The sequence below is a fragment of the Vombatus ursinus genome, unplaced genomic scaffold (genome assembly GCF_900497805.2).
Source record: "Vombatus ursinus unplaced genomic scaffold, bare-nosed wombat genome assembly UNPS02014959.1, whole genome shotgun sequence".
Lineage (NCBI taxonomy): Eukaryota > Metazoa > Chordata > Mammalia > Diprotodontia > Vombatidae > Vombatus > Vombatus ursinus.
In genome coordinates this window covers 6,438,526-6,460,455 of record NW_020954737.1, presented here as the reverse complement: position 1 = coordinate 6,460,455, position 21,930 = coordinate 6,438,526, and the positions used below count along the sequence as shown (strand labels likewise).

At 40.7% G+C, this 21,930-nt stretch overlaps 1 protein-coding gene across 1 annotated transcript in view; it reads left to right on the top strand.

Annotated features, from left to right (window-relative positions):
- HEG1 (heart development protein with EGF like domains 1) overlaps window positions 1-21,930 on the top strand; it is a 113,917-nt gene that overhangs the window by 53,999 nt on the left and 37,988 nt on the right. Inside the window, exons 6-10 of the mRNA XM_027845186.1 lie at window positions 3,645-3,914; window positions 6,192-7,571; window positions 14,038-14,154; window positions 15,092-15,211; window positions 19,056-19,159. Coding sequence (XP_027700987.1) covers window positions 3,645-3,914; window positions 6,192-7,571; window positions 14,038-14,154; window positions 15,092-15,211; window positions 19,056-19,159 — 1,991 coding nt within the window. The remainder of the gene's footprint in view (window positions 1-3,644; window positions 3,915-6,191; window positions 7,572-14,037; window positions 14,155-15,091; window positions 15,212-19,055; window positions 19,160-21,930) is intronic.

Here is a 21,930-nt window from a genome sequence, read left to right as displayed (position 1 = left end):
CCACAGAATTCGTAAGAGAAGCAGGACTTGAACCCAGGTCTTCTGACTTTTAAGTTAGCACCTTTACCATGATGCCTTGAGGGATTGCTTCATCCCCAGCATCTAGCACAATGCCTGGCACATAGTAGGTCCTTAGTAAATGCTAGCTTGTTGACTGATGATTGACTGAAAGCCACTTTACCAGGGGTTAGCTCAAAGCTCCCCCACGTACATCTGTTTTGCCCCTAACACTGGCTTGCTCACCCCTTGTGCCTATTCTTGCCCTTTAGGGGCAGAAGTTTTACACCCATGGCCTCTTTTTTCAGGTCAAAGCTGCTGCCCTTTCAGACTCCTAAACCCAGACTGGAGGTTCTCTTGGATTCTGCCCAGCACCACACAGTCAAATCTCAGCTCCCTGGGCCCTGGTTCTCTACCTGCAGAAATTTGCTGAGTGGTTGTTTTCTGCTATTAAGGCTTTTTTCATTATCCTCCCACTGGTCAGCTAGTTGGCGTTGCAGCCACCCTTCAACCTGATTCAATCATTCTCTTTTATGGCCTTTGAGTCTCTCCAAAATAGCTTTTATGTCTCTCTCTCTCTGTCTCTCCCACCCCCCTTCACCTTCTCCTTCCCTCTCACTCCATTCCCAGCCCTCTCTCCCTGACCTAACCTTCCAGTTCCCAGGATTTGTTATATAAAGTTGCCTATCTATCAGTTTTAACTCATCATGAAATTAGGGCAGCAGTTCTCAAAGTGTGATCTGGGGCTCCCTGAGACCCTTTCAGGATATCCGTGAGGTCAAAACTATTTTCATAATAATGATGAGACGTTTTAATCTCTAATATGGTCAATATCAATAGATATAATCCACCTAAACAAAAACTCTGGGGAGGAGTCCTCAGTAATTTTTAGGAGTGTAAAGGGGTCCTCAGACCAGAAAGTTTGAGGACTGCTGAACTAGCATATCCAAAGTCTACCTTTAGAGGCAGCTGGATAGAGTAGATAAAGAGCCAGCCTTGGTGTCAAGAGGATTTGGGGTCCAGTCTCAGCCCATGCAGCTTGGTGGATAGAGTGCTGGACCTCAAGTCAAGAAGACCTGAGCTGAAATCTTGCCTCAGACACTTGTAGCTGTGGGGGTCACATAGGTCCTGGGCAGGTCTGCCTCAGTTTTCTCACTGATTAAATGAAGATAATAACCACACTGACCTGACAAAGGTTATTGTAAAGATCAAATGAAATGAAGCACTTTATACACCCTTAAATACTGTATACATGTTGGCTATTATTATTAGCTCTAATCCATCCTAGCTTGTGTCCCTGGATGAGCATTTTGTTTGACCAATAAACAATACAATTAGGCAACAAGCATTCATTAAGCACCTACTATATGTCAGGCTTTGTATAAGGCAGTGGGAATAAAAACACAGAAATGAAACTTTGCTTACTGTTAAGAAACATAGATTGTATATAATTTAACTGGGAGCTCCAACCCACATCAGCTGAAAAATGCCTTAACACAGTGAATTTTTCATTGTAATTTTAAATAGAATGGGAACATTCACTTAGACATAAATGTTGGAAACCAAAATCCGTATTTTTATAATAAAAGTAGTATTTATTTTAAAAAAAGTATATGATAAAAATAGCATTTCAAACTGTACAATCACCAGAGCTTCCTTGTTATCAAAAATTCCCAGGAATTACATGTTAAGACCTCCAGCGTTCTGTGCATCATCTGTTTTTGGCATCTCCATTTCCTGTACAGTTATTCTCATACATATCCACCTCTCTGAGTGCCCCAGGAAGGACTTTAAGACTGAGTTGGGGAGTAGGTGCTGACCTGTATTGGAAGAGGTGACTTCCTCACTGAGCGTTCCCTGGACCAGTGAAATCACAGCTCCAGAACTATGGCTGCAGACCATGCCCAGCAAAAGAAACCTACCTTTATATTTGATAAATTTTCATCCCTCTGGACCCAGTAGCTACTATTTTGTTGTTGTTGTTCAGTTGTTTTCAGTCATGCCTGGCTCTTGGCGACCCAACCTGGGGTTTTCTTGGCCAAGATACTGGAGTGGTTCTTTCATTCTCCAGTCCATTTTACATATGAGGAAACTGAGGCACACAGAGTTAACTGACTTGCCCAGGGTCACACATCTAGTGTCTGTGGCCAGATTTGAACTCAGGAAGATGAGTTTTCCTGACTCCAGGCCTGGCACTCTATCCACTGTGCCACCTAGCTGCCAGCTACTATAGAATGTCCCAAATAAATTAGAGAGGTAAATATTTGTTTGCAACATTTTCCTGCACTCATACCCACACATAACCCTCAAACCTTAGCACCTTAAGCATGACTAATTCCAAGCCAGGCACCCATTTCTTACTGAAGTGTTCAAGCAAAGGAATAATGATTCCCTGAGAGATAAGTAGCCTGAGTAGGTGATTTTATAAATTACCAGCCCCACCAGGAAGTGCTTTCCCTGCTTCTTCTGAGTAAATTGTGTCTTTAAATTGAACTATATTAATATTTCCTTTAAAAAACCATTTTTCCAATTACAAGTAAAAATTTTTAACATTCATTTTTAAGATTTTAAGTTCCAAATTCTTTCCCTCTCTCCCTCCCCTTCTCCTTATCTGAGATGGCAAGCAATTTGATATAGGTTATAGATGTGTAAAATATATTTTGATATTAATCACACTGTGAAGAAAACAGAGCAAAAAAAAAACAAGAACAATAAAGAAAGTAAAAAATAGTATGATTTGATCTGTATTCAGACTCCATCATTTCTTTCTCTGGAAGTAGATAGCATTTTTTACCATGAGTCCTTTGGAATTGTGTTAGGTCATTGTACTGCTGAGAATAACAAGTCATTCTTGCTTATACAAGGCTTTGATCATTATACAATATTACGGTTACTATGTAGGATGGTGTCCTGGTTCTGTTCACCTTACTTTGTATCAGTTCTTTTAAGTCTTCCCAGGCTTTTCTGAAACCATCTTGCTTGTCATTTCTTACGGAAGAGTAGCATTCCATCACATTCATATACCACAACTTGTTTAGCCATTCCCCAATTGATGCTCATCCCCTCAATTTTCAATTCTTTGCCATCACAAAAAAGCTGCTATAAATATTTTTGTACATATAGGTCCTTTTCCTTTTATCCCTTTGGCGTACAGTGCTAGCAGTGGTATTGCTGGGTCAAAGTTTATGCATAGTTGTATAGCCCTTTGAGCATAGTTCAAATTGCTCTCCTGAATAATCGGATCAGTTCACAACTGCACCAACAGTGCATTAGGGTCCCAATTGGAAACACTAAATTTTGATCAGAGGTTAAGTGAAAAGATATAATGTTCTTCGCATCCAGGTTCATGGATCCCCTGCAATCTATCCACAGAACCTTTGGGTGTCTGTGGATTCTGGTTAAGAACCCTTGATCTGGTTCAAGCCAAAGGTTTCAAGCCTATAAACCTATTAACTTTAAAGGTTTTGACTACTGATTTCTCCTTTGCAGGTGCAATGTTCATTTTGGTTTTCCCCATAGCTAACCCCCAATGAAAACTCTGTGTGAATACTTAGAATTCTCCACACGAGGGTATTCATTGCCAGCTTTCAGAGTTATATACTATTGTTTCCTAAGTTTATCTCACTCCTCTTTGATTCCCATTCTAGACACTGAAGGGAGCCATGAGCTGGGGAGAAGGTCAGATTCGGAAGAAAGTACTTCTAGTTTTCTTCATCCCAGTCCAGACACCTCAGCTACTTCATCTAGGAATGGAGAAAGGACGTTGCGATCTCTTACCAATAGCAGTCTGCCTTCTGATGGAGAGGAGCACTCCACGATGCTTCTCCGTGGCACAGAGGGCACCATTGCTCACATGGGAGTCACAGACACCACAAACTCTGTCTCAGCTTCATCAGACACTTTGCAGACCCAAGATGGTAAGCTCTCTTCTCCAAGATCATTGCCTCCACATTTCTCTGCCCTGTTTGATTTGTCCATGGTTCTAGAATAACTAACTTTTATTTAACACTGTAATGCTTATGAAGCACTTTTACAAATATTATTTCTTTTTGATCTTTACAACAAACTTCTGAGATAGGTGCTGTCACTGTTCCCGTTTTACAGATGAGGAAACTGAGGCACAGAGAAGTTAAAGGACTTCTTTAGCATCACACAACTAGGAAGGGTCTGATGGTGGATTCAAACTCAGGTTTTCCTGCCTCAAGTTAGTTTCTGATTCAGAAAGGAATCTTCCAAGTTCTTATAAGTTTACAGTCTTACAACTCTCAGGGTATACCCCACTTAAGGAATATGTGATAATAACATCAGGAATTTATGCCAAGACAATAATAACTTTAACCATTAGCTTTCATAGATGTTCTTTTTACCCATGAGTGATCAATATCTATTTCCTCTCCACTTGTCTGGTCATAAGGTAAAAGATTTAGAGATGAAAGAGATCTCAGAGGTTATTGAATCCAAACCTCTCATTTTATAGATGAGGGAAACTGAGGCACAGAGCAATCAAATGACTTGCCCAGGGTCTCATAGCTAGTAAGTATTTGAATTGGGACTTTAAACCTGGTGCTCCTGGCCCCAAGTCCAGTGCCCTCTAGGCCAACTGCAAAACTCCTGAGTGTAGCCTGAACCAGATTTAAATGTAATTGAGAAATATTTAATAAACAAAAATACAATAGAACACAGAAAATGTTAATATGTGGTTTTTCTAAATCAATATATGGCCTACAGGGATCCTTATGGATGGTTTAGTAGTTGAAGTTTCTAGCCATTCACTCACCCTTGACCAAAAAAGGAGAGGCTCCTTAGGAGAAGAATTTGACTGTGGGCACTTTGTAAGTACCTGGCTCTGATTCATTGTCATCACTGTTTCTTCCGCTGCCACCACGGTTTAGGAAGGAAGTCGAAGTTGGAAGGGAGGAAGGAATCAAGATGGCTAGAATAGTCCCTGCCTTACCCTTCCCAAATGACTCTGGTTCAGAGGGTTTTCCATTCATTAGTGATCAATTCACTAAAAAATAGTTGAGCCCCAGCTGAGTTTTAATCATTTATCAAATACATATTTTTTCTGGTTGGCATATCATTTATTATAGAATCATAGATTTAGAGCTGAAAGGGACCTTAAACACCATCAACCCCTTCTTTTCTTCCTCTTCCTCCTCCTCCTCCTTGTCCTTCTTCTTCTTCTTCTCCTTCTCCTTCTCTTTCTCCTCCTCCTCCTCCTCTTTCTCCTTCTTCTTCTTCTTCTCCTTTTCCTTCTTCTTCTTCTTCTTCTCCTTCTTTTCTTTCTTCTCCTCCTCCTCCTCCCCCCTCTTTCTCCTTCTTCTACTTCTTCTTCTCCTTCTTCTCCTTCTTCTTCTTCTCCTCCTCCTTTTCTTTCTTCTCCTCCTCCTCCCCCCCTCTTTCTCCTTCTTCTCCTTCTTCTTCTTCTTCTTCTTCTCCTTCTTCTTCTTCTTCTTCTTCTTCTTCTTCTTCTTTTTCTTCTTTCTCTTCTTTCTTCTTCTTCTGTCTCTTCTCAGATAAGAACTGAAATAGCCACTCACAGGCCCAGTTCCACTGCTGATTGACATGAAAGCTTTGACTTGTTCTTTTTCTGAACTGGGTCAGTTTGTCCCTCCTTAGGCTGCCTGTTGGCCCCACTCCTCTTAAGGGTTCAACACGTGGGTATAGGACCACGTCTGAGACCAGTCTGTGTTAGCCTTATTGGAGATCACAACTCCCAAGCTCAAACCATCCACCAACTTCAGCCTTCTCAGGAGGGATTACAGGCATGTGTCACCAAACCCAGCACCAGCCCTTTCTTTTAACAGATGAGGAAACTGAGGCACAGAGAGGCTAAATAATTTGTCCAGAGTCACACAGCTAGTATCTGATTTAAACCCAGTTCTTTCCTGACTCCAAGTCCATTTTATTGGTGTATCATTTTTTTAATCTCACCTTCATTTCCAAATATATCCTTCCCCTTCTTCTACCCAGTGAGCAATCCATTATGACAAAGAATTGATAAAAAAAATACACACTTACAAAACCAAATATGACAATATATATGGTATTCTATACTTATATCCTGCCCCCCCATCTCTATATAGAAGAGAGAGAGGTATATCTTCTAAACTTGGGTGGTGATGGTTTAAAATCAGACTCATGAGAGGTTCTGACTTGTTTGATTGACCTAATTTCGATTCTTACCTTTTTAGCCCCTGGAAGTAACCATGGACCAATGGGCAGCGCACATATAGGAAAAAGGACACCCAGCTACCATACAGACAGCACATACATTTCATCAGCCTTCACCAAAGGAAAAGACAGAACATTATTGTCTATTACAAATAACAGCACATCTCCAGACACCATTGAAACCTCAACCACCTACAACAGAACCTCGAGCTCTTCGACTTTGGAACAGTCTTCTTCTTCTTCTTCTTCTTCTTCTTCTTCTTCTTCTTCTGCTCTTCCCAAAGGAAATAACATCTCATCAAGCGAAGGGGAATTTGTCCTTCCTTCCACTGAACCACTGGTTGTGAGTTCTTCTGATTTACCAGCATACACATCTACAGTCAGTGTTCCCCCAAACACTTTGTTACTTCAAGTCTCCAAATCTGTGTCCACTGATGACTCCCCTCCATCTTCATCATTGCCACCTTTGCCATCCCCCTCAGTGTCACAGCTCAGTCAATCATTTTCCTCAACCTCATGGCCAACACTGCCTTCTTCTCCACTCTTGTTTTCCATGGCTGAATCTTCCAAGTCCACGTCTTCCTCACTGCCACCTTTATCAACCTACTTGGCAGAATCCACCCCGTCCCCAATAACATTCCAACAATCGTCTTTACCGCACTTGTCTTCTACCTCAGTCCTCCCCAGTGATGATCCTGGGGCAAGAGAGTCCTCTGTGACATCACCTGATACACTGACAGATTTATTCACTACTGTGGTTCACAGTAGCCCATCAGTAGATCAGAAGAATAAGAGTGTCCCCTACCAGGAGAAAACCAGTATAGGGTCAAAGTTACAACCAAGTCTTCCACCAACAGAATCAACCAAAGTGCTAAATAATTCTACAGCCAAGGTCCCTTTACCTCCAGTCCCAACAGAGTCCTTCAGAGAGCCAACCCTCCTGGCCGCCACCACCAATTCAGCCCAACCATCAGCAGTTATGACAACCACCACTCACACAACTATTCAGCCTTCAACAATCTCAACTGATCTCCCACCTCCAATAAGTGTTCTTACAACTGTGAAAGCAACAACCAAGAAAACCGTTCTACCCATTGAACCCAGGACCACGATGTCTCAGAGAACCACCGAAGGTTCTGCTACCACTGAAGCCAGCAGAGTGGAGACACAGGCCACCACCATATCGATCCCCACCACTGGTATATTCACACCTGTGCTAGACCTGAGTTCAAGGGGAGCAAACCAAGAAGAGGACACTCCCACTGCCCATTTTCCCATGGTATCATCTCTTTCCCCCCAAACTACAAAGACTTCTACTCCTGCACCCTTGACTCTTAAGCCAACCACTGTAGTCCCACTGAGCAGCACGAGACCAATGATGACATCACCTTCAACAACAGGTAAAATTCATTCTCATAAATCAGTAACTAGCAAGTACACAGCTGATGCACATTCTATGCTAGGTCCTAGGTACATGAGAAATGAAAAGAGTTGGGGCAGCTAGGTGGCGCAGTGGATAGAGCACCGGCCCTGGAGTCAGAAGGTCCTGAGTTCAGCACACATAACACTTACTAGCTGTGTGACTCTGGGCAAGTCACTTCACCCCAATTGTCTCACCAAAAGGAAAAAAATGAAAAGAGTTGATGGTCTATGGTACTTGGGAAATGAAAAAAAAGACTTAATGGTGTCTAAAGTTTGTTTCAGCTCTAACTTTATGAGCCTATCTATCTGCATTTTTTACCTCTGGCCTACATAATTCCAGGGCTGTATAAATCAATTATTTTTTTGGAAGGAGTCACTGAATTGTTAATTTTGGGGGAGTGCTTGTTGGGAATCATCTGTCTTAGCAAAATAAAATGCAGCAAAAAGTTATGAAAATAATTTTTTACATATATGTAGAAGAATTGAGCATTAGAATTGGAGGTCAAGAAAAGTTCACCTCAGTCATCTATTTTCTCAGGGCATCATCTCCTTCCTTCAAACCACAAAGGCTAATCATTGGCTCTTATCAAGTTATTAATTCAATTATTCCTTCCCCTCCAATAATTGAATTATATAGTCCCAGAATTTATAGGCCAGAAAAAAAAGGTGAGGACTGATAGGTTCATAGATTTAGAACTGTTAGGACCTTAGAGACCTTTTTTATAGATTTCTTCCATTTCCTATATATCTGGGACCTGTCACAGACCATGACCCTTCTGGGACCCCAGCAGCATATAAAATCATGTACTAAGGCAAAGAGGGGTTTAAATCTGCATTGGTGGAGGGTGTAGGTTGCTTGAAGTTTGTTCTACTGATTAAAACTACCTCCTGTTCATAGAGCCCGAGGGGTCATAGACTTAGAACTGAAGGGACTTCAGAGGTCATCTGGTCCAATTTCATTTTACATTTGAGGAAACTGAGGCCCAGAGAAGTTAAATAACCAAAGTCACACAGCCAATAATTGGCAAAGCCAGGATTTGAACATAGGTCTTCTTATTTCAAAATCTGGTGCTCTTTCCACAGAAACATTTTAAAATTTTATTTTGGAGTTTTTTAATCTACCTGAGTCTTTAGTTTTTAGAAGGCATAATTATTTTTGCTTTTAAAATTATTTTCATAGTTTAAATTGATATATTTATTTTGCTGCAACAGATATTTCCCAATATTGTATCACTCCCCCCATCCCTTTAAAAAAAATCAATAGCCTCTGAAAATATATGCCTAGCAGTGGAATCTCTGGATCAAAATGGACATTTTAGTTATTTTATCCAAATTGCTTTCTATAATGGTTCTATTAATCCACAGCTCTACCAACAATGCATTAGTACATGGTCTGCTTAAACAAAACAAAACAAAAAAACCTTTGTAAAGAGGTCACACCTAATTGATCCTGTCACTAATTGGATAACTAATTATTAACAGAAAGGAGAAATGAGTCCTTTTCCTTTTATGTTATGCTACTAATATTGATGATTGTAATTGACCTGAGTTTTGTTTGTCCTATATCATTCTTACTAGTGAGAGTTGTTTGTATTCAGAGTGACAATTAGCACAGAGATTTATCAAGAGACATCCTTTAGTAGCTTACATTGGCAACATGCTCTTTAATCATTTAACTCTTTGTGTAAACTATATTCTATATCCCTGTCTCCATTCCATCCTCCCGCCTTCCGGCTTCCATGATCCAAATACATGTGGCTGTTCTGACCTATTAGAACAAGTCCATTAACCAATTCTGACCCATCATAAAATCAGTTTATCTGTGTTGTGATCCCTGTTTCCTAGAATGAAAATTATACTGGCCAGAGGCAAGAGATGCAGACAGATAGGCTCTTAGATTTAGAGTGGGGACTTTAGAGACCATGAAGTCCAACCCCCTATTTTACAGATAAGGAAACTAAGGCACAGAGGAAGTTAAGTGAAATGCTCAGTGTCACATACCAAAGTGGGATTCAAACCCAGATCTTGACTCCAAGTCCAGAGTCCTGTTTACCATCCTGTGTGGCTTCTCTGATAAGAGTTTTTATTTTGTAGGTTATTAATATTAGCTAATATTATTGTTAATAATAAATAATAATATTATTAATGGGGGTAGCTAGGTAGTGCAATGGATAGAGGGCTGGGCCTGAATTCAAGAAGATTTATCTTCCTGACTTCAAATCTGGTCTCAGACCCTTCCTAGCTGTGTGACCCTGGGTGTGTCATTTAACCCTGTACGCCTCAGTTTCCTCATTTATAAAATGAGCCAGAGAAGGAAATGGCAAACCACTCCAGTATTTTTCCCAAGAAAACTCCAAAAGGGGTCATGGAGAATTGGACATGACTGAAACACAACAATATTATTAATTCTTAGTTGTTATTTAGTTATTTTCAGCTATGTCCTACTCTTTGTGACCCTTTTTGAGATTTTCTTGACAAAGATACCGGAGTGGTTTGCCATTTCCTTCTCCAGCTCATTTTACAGATGAGGAAACTGAGGCAAACAAGGTTAAGGGACCTGCTCAGGGTCACACAGTTAGGAAGTATCTGAGGCTGGATTTGAACTCAGAAAGATGAGTCTTCTGATTCTAGGCCCTGTGCCCCATCTACTGCTCTGCCTAAGAGGAGACAATTTTACTCATTTTGAGGATCCATGTCTTTAATCGTGTCACTGCTCCCTCACTCCAGCAATGTGGCTCCCACATTGCTGTATTTGCCCTCGGCAATGGATTTATTCCTGTGATGACCAGCACTCTGAGGGTGAACCTCTCTGCACTTACCCAGGGCCCTCTTGGTGTGGAATCCTCATCTGTGAAATGAGGGGCTTGAACTCCATCTCTGAGGTCCCTTCTAGTCCTAAATCCTACGATTCAGGTCTTCCCATTTCCAAAGTCAGTCCTCTGCCCACCTTCCTCTGTCTGTCCCATGGTGTCTCGCAGGAAACTTACCTTCTCCTTATCTACAGGATAAAGCCAATTATATTATTTTTACTGAGAAAAGGAGTGGAGCAAGAGAGATATTTTGGCACTATGTCCAAGATATGCCTTGACTTGGTTTACCAAACTGTCCTCAGTAAAGAACACGCGTTCAAAGTAAATGGCTAAAATAGCATTTAAGAGGCTTTTGGATCAGTAGGGAGGAGGGAGATTGAAAGAGAAACCCTTTGCAATGACTAAATTAAGCAGTTACAATACCCTTTTTATGCTGGAGCTGCCCGGCAGCTGGTGATGCTGGAAGCCTGACTACTCCATAGGGGAGTTTGCAGCTGCTGCCACATCCCCCTAACCATGGGCATTTTCAGCAAAGAGTAGGATGTGCCACCCCATTCCATGGCCTTCCCCTTAACCCCAACTCCGGATGATGATTTTCAACTCTTCAGAAAAATGAAAAACAAATCTCCTGAAAGACTTAGAGACTTATGCTTTAGCACCAATACAATTCACTCTCCCAGAGCCATTAGCAGCTAGCATTTATATAATGCTTTAAGATTTGCAGATATTATCTCATTTTGTCCTCATAATAATCCTGGGAGGTGGGTGTCATTATTACCTCCATTTTACAGATGAGGAAACTGAGGCACAGCAAAGTTAAGTGACTTGCTCGGGGTCACACAGCTAGTCAGCTGGATTCGAACTCAAGTCATTCTGATTCTAGGTCTAGCATTCTAACCACTGTGCCACCTAGCTGCACCAAAGCCAAGGGAATTTGTATTTATATTAGAACAAAAATGGAAATCATAAGTCTAACCCAAGACTGATGGATCATAAATTTAGAGCCATAAAGAACATTAGACATCTCTTATCCAGCTCCTTCATTAGATTAGAAAACTGGGGCCTGTTGCAGTTACTTGGTTTGCCCAAAGATCATACAGGAAGTAAAATTGGCAAAGTCAGATTTCGATCCCTTATCCTTCCTGTTATGCATCTGAAGCTGATCATTTCACTACAGATAGTGAAGTCAAGCTAGGCATTTCCATTCTCCTGATTATTTGCCAAACACCTTTATTAAGAAGCCTTCTGGGCCCAGAGCTGTGCCCGCTGCCCTACAGACAACAACAGACAGGGTCCATGAACACTGGGGATGGGTTACAGTCAGGTACACATATATGTTAAAGGTCCATATGATGCATGGGTAGCTGGAAATTTTTTTAAATTCTGATAATTCTGGTGTTTACAAGACATCAATCATGAGTGTAAGGGAATGTAGGGAATTCTAGCTCATTTTTATAACTGTCATCACAGAATTGAGAACTTACTAATTTCTGGAAACTTATTTGTGGATGGAGGGCACTATGGTTACTGATAAGGGCCCCAGTAAAGCAAAGGCACGAAGTGTCAGGAAAAGATGGGCGATTGAAGATTATAATCCTTTCCCCTCCTCCAAACTTCCCTATTTCTGTCGAGGGTGCGGACATTTCTCTGTAGCCTATTTACTCAGGTTCAAAACTCCAGGGCCATGCTCAACACTTCCTTCTTCTTCTTCCTCTCTCTCTCCATATCTCACTATTTGCAAAGTTTTTGATTCCACTTCTTTCATCCATCCTTTTCTCTTCACTCACATGATTGTGTCCCAAGTTCAGTTCTTCTTCAGCTGGACTATGACAGTTGTCTCTGGATTGGTCTCTCTGCCTTGGCCTCTCTTTTCTCCAGTCTATGATCTACATAGCTACAAAAATAATCTTCCTAAGACATATTATTCCCCTTCTCAAAAGTCTTATGTAGCTGGCTATTCCCACTAAGATAAAATACATACTCCTCAATCTCATATTGAAGGTTTCTGACAATCAGGTTTCAACATACCTTTCTAGTTTTATTTCACATTATTCCCTTTCACATGCGCTTGACTCCAGCCAAACTGGACTACTAACTCTTTGGTGAATTTAATATTTCATTTCCTATCCGTAGGCATTTTCATGAGTGGCCTTCCCCTGTCCCTCCCAAACCTGGAGTTTGGACACTCCATCATGGAGTGTCCATCAAAGACCATTTCCTTTGGTTCCCAATGACTAGCACATTGGAAGTATTGAATAAATATGCCTTGAATTGAATCTGATATACTCAATTGTATACATTTTGTGTTCTCGCAGTTGAACATAAACTCTGAGACCCAGCATAGTGCCTTATATAGAATAAATTCTTATTAAGTGTTTGTCAAATTAAATAAAATTATAATTCTGAGGAGTAAGTTCTCTCTGTGGTATATTTTAATTAATTTTTTAAAAAATGTTTTTATTTTTTCTCAATTACATATAAAAACAACATTCATTTTTAATAATTTTGAATTCCAAATTACCTCCCTCCCTCTCCTCCTTGAGAAGGCAAAAACTTTGATATAAGTTATTCATGTGCAATCATGCAAAAGATATTTCCATATTAGCCATTTCACAAAAGAGAACGCAGACCAAAAAGAAAAAGAAAAAAAAATAAGAAAAATAAAGAAAGTAAAAAATAGTATGCTTTGATCTGTATTCAGACTCCATCAGTTCTTTCTCGGGAGGTAGATAGCACTTTTCTTCTTAAATCCTTTGGAATTGTCTTGAATCATGTTTCTGAGAATAGCTAAGTCATTCACGGTTGTTCATCGTATAATATTGCTGTTACAGTGTACACTGTTTTCCTGGTTCTCCTCACTCCACTTTGCATCAATTCATGTAAGTCTTCCTAGGTTTTTCTGAAAGCTTCGTGTTTATCATTTCTTATAGCACAATGGTACTCCATTACAATCTTTTACCATAACTCATTCAGCCATCCCCCAATTGATGGGTATTCTTCAATTTCCAATTCTTTGCTACCACAAAAAAAAGCTGCTATAAATATTTTTGTACGTATAAGATCTTTTTCTTTTTTCTTTGATCTTTTTGGGATACAGACCTAGTAATGGTATTGCTGGGTCAAAGGGTATTCATGGTTTTATAGTCTTTTAGGCATATTTCCAAAATACTCTCCAAAATTGTTGGATCAGTTCACAATTCTACGAACTGTGCATTAGTGTCTCAATTTTTTTTCTGTGATATACGAAAAAATTTTTTGTGCTTGTTTTGTTTTTTCATCACTTGATATATGTTATTAATCTACACTGATCCTAACAGGATTCTCCAGGTATTACAAAGGGATCTCATTGTCCTTGGCCTGAATATAGTTGTCATCACCCTGCCTTAGCTGAGAGATCTTAAAGTAAATAGTAGGTGATAGAGAAATGCTTATTCCTCATCCCCACCATCCACAGAGGTCCCGTCTCTAGCTTCACCTATGTAACTCTTGGAAGCCCACTCTATCCTAGTGTGTCCCTTAATGAGTAAGGGAACAGTGGGAGGTAGGACGCATTACTACTTGGGAAAACTGAGTATTTCTATTAACACCACACCTAAATTGTTCATCCTGATTGATTCTCAAAACCTGGTTTTAGTCAATAGATGTGCTGCAAACCCTTGTCTTCATGATGGGAAGTGCGTTGTGGATTCCAGTGGCCTTGGATATCGGTGTATCTGCACCCCTTCGTGGAAAGGCGATGACTGCAGTGTGGGTAAGAGCCAGGGCAGGGTCCTTCCTTCCTTCCTCCCTCCCTCCTTCCTTCTCTCCCTTCCTTCCTTCCTTCCTTCCCTCCCTCCCTTCCTTCCTTTTCCTTCCTTTTCCTTCCTTCCTTCCTTCCTTCCTTCCTTCCTTCCTTCCTTCCTCCATCCCTTCCTTCCTCCCTCCCTCCCTTCCTTCCTTCCTTCCTTCCTTCCTTCCTTCCTTCCTTCCTGCCTTCCTTCCTTCCTCCATCCCTTCCTTCCTCCCTCCCTCCCTTCCTTCCTTCCTTTCTTCCTTCCTCTCCTTATATCTTGGTCTTTCTCTCTCTTTCCCTCTGTCTTCTCTCTCTGTCCCTGCCTCTCTGACTCCATTTCTCTGACTCTGTCTCTTCATATCTTTCCGTTTCTGTCTGCCTCTCTGTTTGTCTTTCACATGACCCTTCTCCTGCAACAACCCCTGGCAGAATGTCGGGAGGCCAGGACAACATGAGTTAAAGTCCTACCTTTGACACATACCAGCTGTGTGACCCAGGATAAATCACTTAATGTCTCAGTACCCTAGGCAATTCTCTGAGATTATTATTGCATAACCGTTGTTAATCTGTATGGGTAGAGGGAGTTTTCTTACTGGGAAGCTCTCTATGAGAGGACCAATGAAATCACAAGTCTGTGTGTGTATACACACCCAATTAGAAATACAGCTATTGGAGAATCTGGCTCAAATACCAGTGGGTTTTTATTGTGTTTTTTTTTTTTTCCTTGTATAGAGTCGCAGGGTTGAAGCTGTTGTTTAGCTTTGTTTTTGAACATTGTCCTTAGGCTCTTAAATGAAAACAAGGACTGACCTTGAGAAGGCAGCCTATACCAACATTGTAAGTGCGCATCTGCTTTATGTTATCATTTCACTTCCCACCCTTCAGCTCACATGCTATTCCTGCCTTTTCTTTTCAGATGTGAACGAATGTCTGTCAAACCCCTGCCCGCCTCTGGCCATATGCAACAACACCCAGGGATCCTTTGTCTGCAGATGTCCTGTTGGGCACCAATTAGAAAAAGGAATCTGTAACTTGGGTAAGAGAGTTAGCCGCATTTGTTCATATCCTTACCCTGATTTGTTCTCTAGGGTGGCTAGGTGGTGGAGTGAGTAGAGCACTGGACTTTGAGCCAGGAAAACCTGAGTTCAAATCCTGCCTTCCTAGCTATGTGACCTTGAGCAAGTCATTTACCTTCTTGGTACTCTTTTAGGCCATTTTCAAGACTATAAATTTCAAAGAATGAACTGACCTGCATTGGTATAAGGAATTTCTGCACCCTGTAGTGTCCTATGTTAATGAAACCATAGGTCCAGTTCCTGTTGCTATTCCGGAACTATGGGAAACAGAAATTAGCTTTTGAAATGAGGAGTCAGAAACTCTTAAAACCAAATAGAGCTTTTGTAATTCTAAGCATAGGGGCAGCTAAGTGGCACAGTGAATAGAGTGCCAGGCTTGGAGTCAGGAAGACTTATCTTCCTGAGTTCAGATCTGGCCTCAGACACTTACTAGCTCTGTGAAACTGACCAAGTCACTTAACCTTGTTTGCCTCAGTTTCCTTATCTGTAAAATGAGAAGGAAATGGCAAACCATTTAAGTATCTTTGCCAAGAAAACTCCAAATGGGATCACAGAAGAGTCAGACATGATTTAAAAACAACTGAAATAATTACAAAGATAAATGAGTAAGTGGATCTGTGGGTAGGGGATAAGATGTCACGTAATCACAGAATATCAGTATCAGAGGAGACTTCATCAACTATTGAGGCCAACCCACACCTGAAAAAAGGGATCTTCACTAAAATATACCCAACAAATGGTCATCCAGCCTTTGCTTAAAGAACTCCAAGGAAGGTGAACTCACTCACTCCTAAATCTGCTTGTTCCACTCATGGATAACTGTTATTGTTAGAAAGTTTTTCTTGACCTCAATCTAAAATTTGCATCTTTGTCATTTCCACCCATTACTCCTAATTTGGCTCTCTGAGACCAAACAGAGCATTTCTTTTTTTTTTTTTCCTTTAGTGAGGCAATTGGGGTTAAAAGTGACTTGCCCAGAATCATACAACTAGCAAGTATTATGTGTCTGAGGCTGGACTTGAACTCAGGTCCCCCTGACTCCAGGGCCAGTGCTCTATCCACTACACCACCTAGCTGCCCCTAAACAGAGCACTTCTAACCCTTGTGCACATGATAGATAACCTTTCAAATACATGAGCATAGTTTTCATTTTCATTGATGTCTTTTCTTCTCGGTGCTAAACATCCCCAATCCCTTTCGCCATTCCTTTTATGACATGAGCTAATAGTCCTTCACCATCCTGATTGCCCTTCCTAAGGCTTCCAGATAGAAGATGCAGAAGGGCCATATTGCTATGATCTCTGAGGCAATCTTTGAAATCTGAGGCCCTACTAATTTTGGAGTCCTTCTCTGATTCAGAGAGAGATTTGAGCACCTAGTGTTTGATAATACATGTTTTTCTATGATTGGCCTCTTGGCCAGAGACATGTATGTCCTTTGTGATCCCAAGGATGGGGCTGGGGTTGGGGGAGAATAAATGCAGCTGATGATTGCTCTTGAATAATGCATGATGGATGTACCACTAGTGACAATGGAATCTTAGGAGAGCTGTCCCATTACATTAGCAATCATCTTTCCATTTTCGAGTCATTTAACTTCATTGTTCTTAAACACAGCAGAGGAACATGCAAATTAACGGGTGCCAAAGAGGGCTCATTTGGCTGAGATTGTTTTCAAAGAGCTCCCTGCTGCTTAGAAAGCTGGCTTTGCTGAGCTGTAGAACAACCCAAAAGATGAGGGCTGTGTTAAAGAAGGATTAAGGGCTTCAGTCATTAAGTATAAGATGTAAAATATTTTCCCCATCTAATTCCAGGGCCCTGTATTTTAGCTCAGCCCACGTGTTTTCCATGAAAGAGCAGCAGCATAGGTTTCTGCCTAGTTTCCCCCCCACCCACATTTTTTTCTAATTTAGACAGAAATTTATGGCATGGCCTAATATCAAATATTCTTGCACAGATTCTCTGTTACTTGTTTATAAGTAAGAGGATGCTAAGCAGAATTGCATTTCATGAGCAGAAGGTGACATGAGAACCAGACAGTATATCAGCATTTTCCACTGTTCTATATGCTTTTCTTCCTTTGCTCCAGGGAATTATGGGATCATAGATTTTAGAGATGGAAGGGACCTCAGGGCCATCTATGCCAAGTTCCTTTATTTTACAGAAGAAGAAAACTGAGAATCAGAGATATTAAGTGACTTGCCCAGAATCAGTTAGTGTCAGAGGCAGGATGTGAACCCAGAACTTCCTGACTCTAAATGCAGTACTCTAACCACTATCCACTTTATTTTACATAAGAAGAAAACTGAGAATCAGAGATATTAAGTGACTTGCCCAGAATCAGTTAGTGTCAGAGGCATTTGAAACCAGAACTTCCTGACTCTAAATGCAGTACTCTATCCTTGCCCCAACCCCCCAAAACAGTAGGTCTTTTATATGAATTGTTTGCATGATAAAGCTGATTTAACTGGAGATGGTAGCAACATAGTGGGCTCCACCAGAATTATCTGACATCTCTATAGTCCCTGCTTTTCCCAAAGCATACTAGCAAGGATGATGACCTAATAATCCCTTTTTGCATGGCTGAAATTCCAGCACAGGCTTAATGCTTGTTGAAAGGTGCATGGGATTAGAAGAAGAATTGGAAAAATCCAGAAGGACTCATTGTCTAGTCAGAGAGATAAGGAATTTATTATCTTGAAGACTCAAGTTGGATTTTTGTAAAGGCCATCAGGGATATACAGCTCTCCCCTCTGAAAAACAAAAAACCAGAAACTCAAAAAAGCAACATGGAAAGCTTTTTTTTTTTTAAACTAGTCTTGGTTGTACCCTGTTGCCTATTCAGCGTCTTCTTTTTCTCCCAAATAAAGACTTTATCCTCATTTGTCTACTTGATTTGATTTCAAGAGGAGAAAAAACGAGTACCTATCCTATAACAGAGTACCATTCTAGGGTCTATAGAGGAGATAAGGAAGTTTTTTCTTTGTCTGTTTTTCCTTAACATTTCAGCTGTAAGTTTCATTTTTTTTTTGTAGTGCTTCTATGTAGGTAGTCACCTAGCTATCTGACTTAACAAAAAGAATGGGACAGGAGTGTTATAAATTGGACTGTACCACTGCTAGGCCTATACCCAAAAGAGATCAAAGAAAGAAGAAAAGGTCCTTAATGTACAAAAATATTTAAAACAGCTCTTTTTGTGGACACACAAAAAAAAAACCTGGAAACTAAAGAGACATTCATCAGTTGAGGGATGGTTGAATAAGTTGTAATGTGTGAATATGATGAAATACTATTATTCTGTAAGAATTGAGGAAGTAAGGGCAGCTAGGTGGCACAGCGGATAGAGCACAGGACCTGGATTTGGAAGAACTTATCTCCCTGAGTTCAAATCTGACCTCAGACACTTACTAGCTATGTGACCCTGGGCAAGTCACTTAATCTTATTTGCCTCAGTTTCCCCATCTGTAAAATGAGGTGGAGAAGGAAATGTCAAACCACTCTAGTATCTTTGCCCCACCCCAAAACCCCCAACAACCAAAATGGGGTCACAAAGAGTCAGACGCAGCTGAAAAATGAGTGAAAAACAACACAGATGTGAAATGTTACATGTACTTTCAGATGTGGTCAAAGTGTTATTATTAATTTTACTTAATTATCTATTTTTTTACAAGAAACCTCTCACAAAGTGAAAGTAATCTGTAAATGTATGTATTATAAAATAAAACACATCAATAAAACCTAAAAAAATAGGATAGGGCTGTTTATAAGTTGGGCTAATGGATAACTTTCATTCTTTTATTTTCAGCTAGAACATTTGTGACAGAAACTAAGTTAAGAAAAACTTTTGCTAATGCTACTCTTGAAAAGCATTCAGAACTGCGTCAAGTTGAAGATGAGATCATCAAAATGGTGAGTTTCCTGAGAGAGATCCCAGTGGTCCTGTCTGTGTCAGTCTTGAAACTGGAAGGGACCAAAGAGGTCATCTAGTGAATCCCCAAATCCCCTCATTTTACACATGAGGAAACTGAGACACAGAAAAATGAAGTGCTTTGCCCAGGGTCACACACTTAGTAAGTATTTGAGGTAGGATTGTGAGCTCAGGTCTTCCAGACTCCAAGTCCATGGACGTATTCACTATACCATTTGGTGCTTCTCTGCCAAAAGAACACATTTATCTTTTACCAGGCATCATCCCAGTGACCGTGGGTGGGATTAGCCATGTCCCTTGCAGGTACTTTTGCCTATTGCATGTTGAAAACAAACTTGTCGGTAAAGTATGGAGCTCATTTAAAATGTGAGCTCATTTAAAATCCAATTTGGGATGAGCATCAGTCACATTTCACTTATTGATGAACAGTCTGTGTGTCTCTGTCTTGTCTAGCTGATCCTCCCCTGCCCCTCTGGGCTGTGCTTCCTACAAAGGGCAGAAATACAGTCACAGGGATGCATCCCTCACAGATACATTCAGAGGAATGAAGTGTGTCAGTAAAAACTATTATTAAAGCAAGAATGGAAACCGGAACATTCTGATTTTCATTCTGTCATTGACTTGCTTCCTTGCCTTTGGCCAGTTTGCTAAACCTCTCCAGTCTTCATTAGGAAGACATACTATACTGCTTCAGAGGGATGCCTGGAGGAATTATGGGGTCACCCTTGATCGGGAGGGACTAACGATTCATTGTCTAGATTACCTGAAATGGTTTGCCTCTTCTTTCTCCACTCTTTGGCAATTTTTTCTCATTATAATTTAATTCACACACATCTAATATTTTATAGTTTGCAAAGTGCTTTTCCAGTGTAGTGTAATGAATAGAGGGCTAGGTTTGGACCAAACCCAGGTTCTAATTTTGCCTTTGATACATACTAGCTATGTGACAATGGGGAAGCCTCTTAACTTCAGTTTCCTCTTCTGTAAAAACAAAGATACCTGTAGTACCTACCTTATAGTGTCATTGTAAAGATATAAAATGCTATGTCAATGCCAGTTCTTGTCTCCATTGTTATTATCACCCTTTTTTTATTGCTGACCATTGGAGCAACTGGTCTTTTGACTCCATGCCCAGCCATCTCCTCCCTATACTATGAGACCTTTTCTGTGTTAGCCAAAAGAAGGCATGGAGAGATAAGAAAAAGCCACTTGGTTGGAAGGGAAAAGTGGTTGAAGTTGTATCAATTAAAATGGTTTTTAAGAACGATCTCTAGCTTTCAGTCATCTTTGTCTTCATGTCATGGTAGCGGAGCAAGAGTTGGTTTCATTTTCTAAATTAGAAACATGTTGGGTTTAATATGACTTGATGGCTTTGCAACGCCATGAATAAATGTTTACTTCAACGACAGCAAAATTTAGTTGTTGAATTCTGGGTTCTAAAGATTTTCATATTTCTTTAAAGTCTTTCTTTAAAATCATGAAAGAGTTTTACTTGTCATGAATCTTAGAATGTTGGGCCTAGAATGAATTTTAGAGGTCATTCAGTACAACTCACATTATTTTCTAGATTGAAGAAACCTAATTTTGATGTTATTGACTGAGACTAGGCCCTGCCTTCTGTCATAATTCCAAGCTTCTGACTCCATCTCTCAGAGGCCTAACATGAGTGCTAGCTTCATCCCCATCTCTGTCTCCTTCTCCTTTTGTCTCTGATTAGGAGTTGGCTCTTTCACCTTGCTGGGACAGGCTGTAATTGGATATTGGAGATTAGGCTGGTCTAGGGCCTTTTGGAAGGTCCTCCACTGCACCGGTTACCTGGGTACTGTATTGGCTCTGTCTCCTGCAATGATTTAGGCTTCTTCAAATTCCCTGGGCCCTCTGTGACCTCTCAGGGGCTATTTGTTCCACCACTGATGCTCCAGCAGGCCAGGGCCAAGATCCCACTAGTGTGAGGTCCTGTTTACCAGAGCTTACATAGGCTCCTGCCTTTCCGGTCTCATCCCTTTCCAAACACCCACAGGCTACTGGCCCTGTTCTTATACAACTGTGGGATAGATGGAGGATCTCAGCTGTGTTTCTCTTTAGCCTCCTTGATCATTGTTCCATCTAGTACCTCTACTATTAATAATAGCTAGCATTTATATAACACTTTAAAAAGGTTTGCAAAGTGCAAACATGATCCTACTTTATCCATGCAACAACTGGGAGGTTGGTGCTATTATTATGTCCATTTTATAGGTGACGAGGAAACCAAGGCAGACAGAGCTGAAGTAAGTGACTTGCCCAGGATCACACAGCTGGTATATAAATGTCTGAAGTAGGATTTGTACTCAGGTCTTTCCGACTCCAGGTCAAGCCCTCCACCTACTGTCCCACCTAGCTGCTGGAGCATTTGTGGGAGATCTCGGCTTCCATATTACCTTTCACATTGCCATATTGACTGAAGGCCTCCAGAATCATATAGCCTTTAACTAGAATAACTATAACTATCGTAAAAAGAGCTAGACCGATAGAAGAAAAAGGAGTTCCTTTTATCTAACAAACAAAAAGCAAGGTCTAAGAAGATATCCTGTGCCCATACTGCATGGGCTAGAAGTGACATTGGCCTGAGAAACTGGCTTAAATGTTAAGAGATTCTGCACTGGCAAAGAGACTAGACGCTTCCTTTTTGAATGGAAATGCCTCTCTGGAAATTTCTTTGAACCGTGTGTGTGTGTGTGTGTGTGTGTGTGTGTGTGTGTGTGTGTGTGTG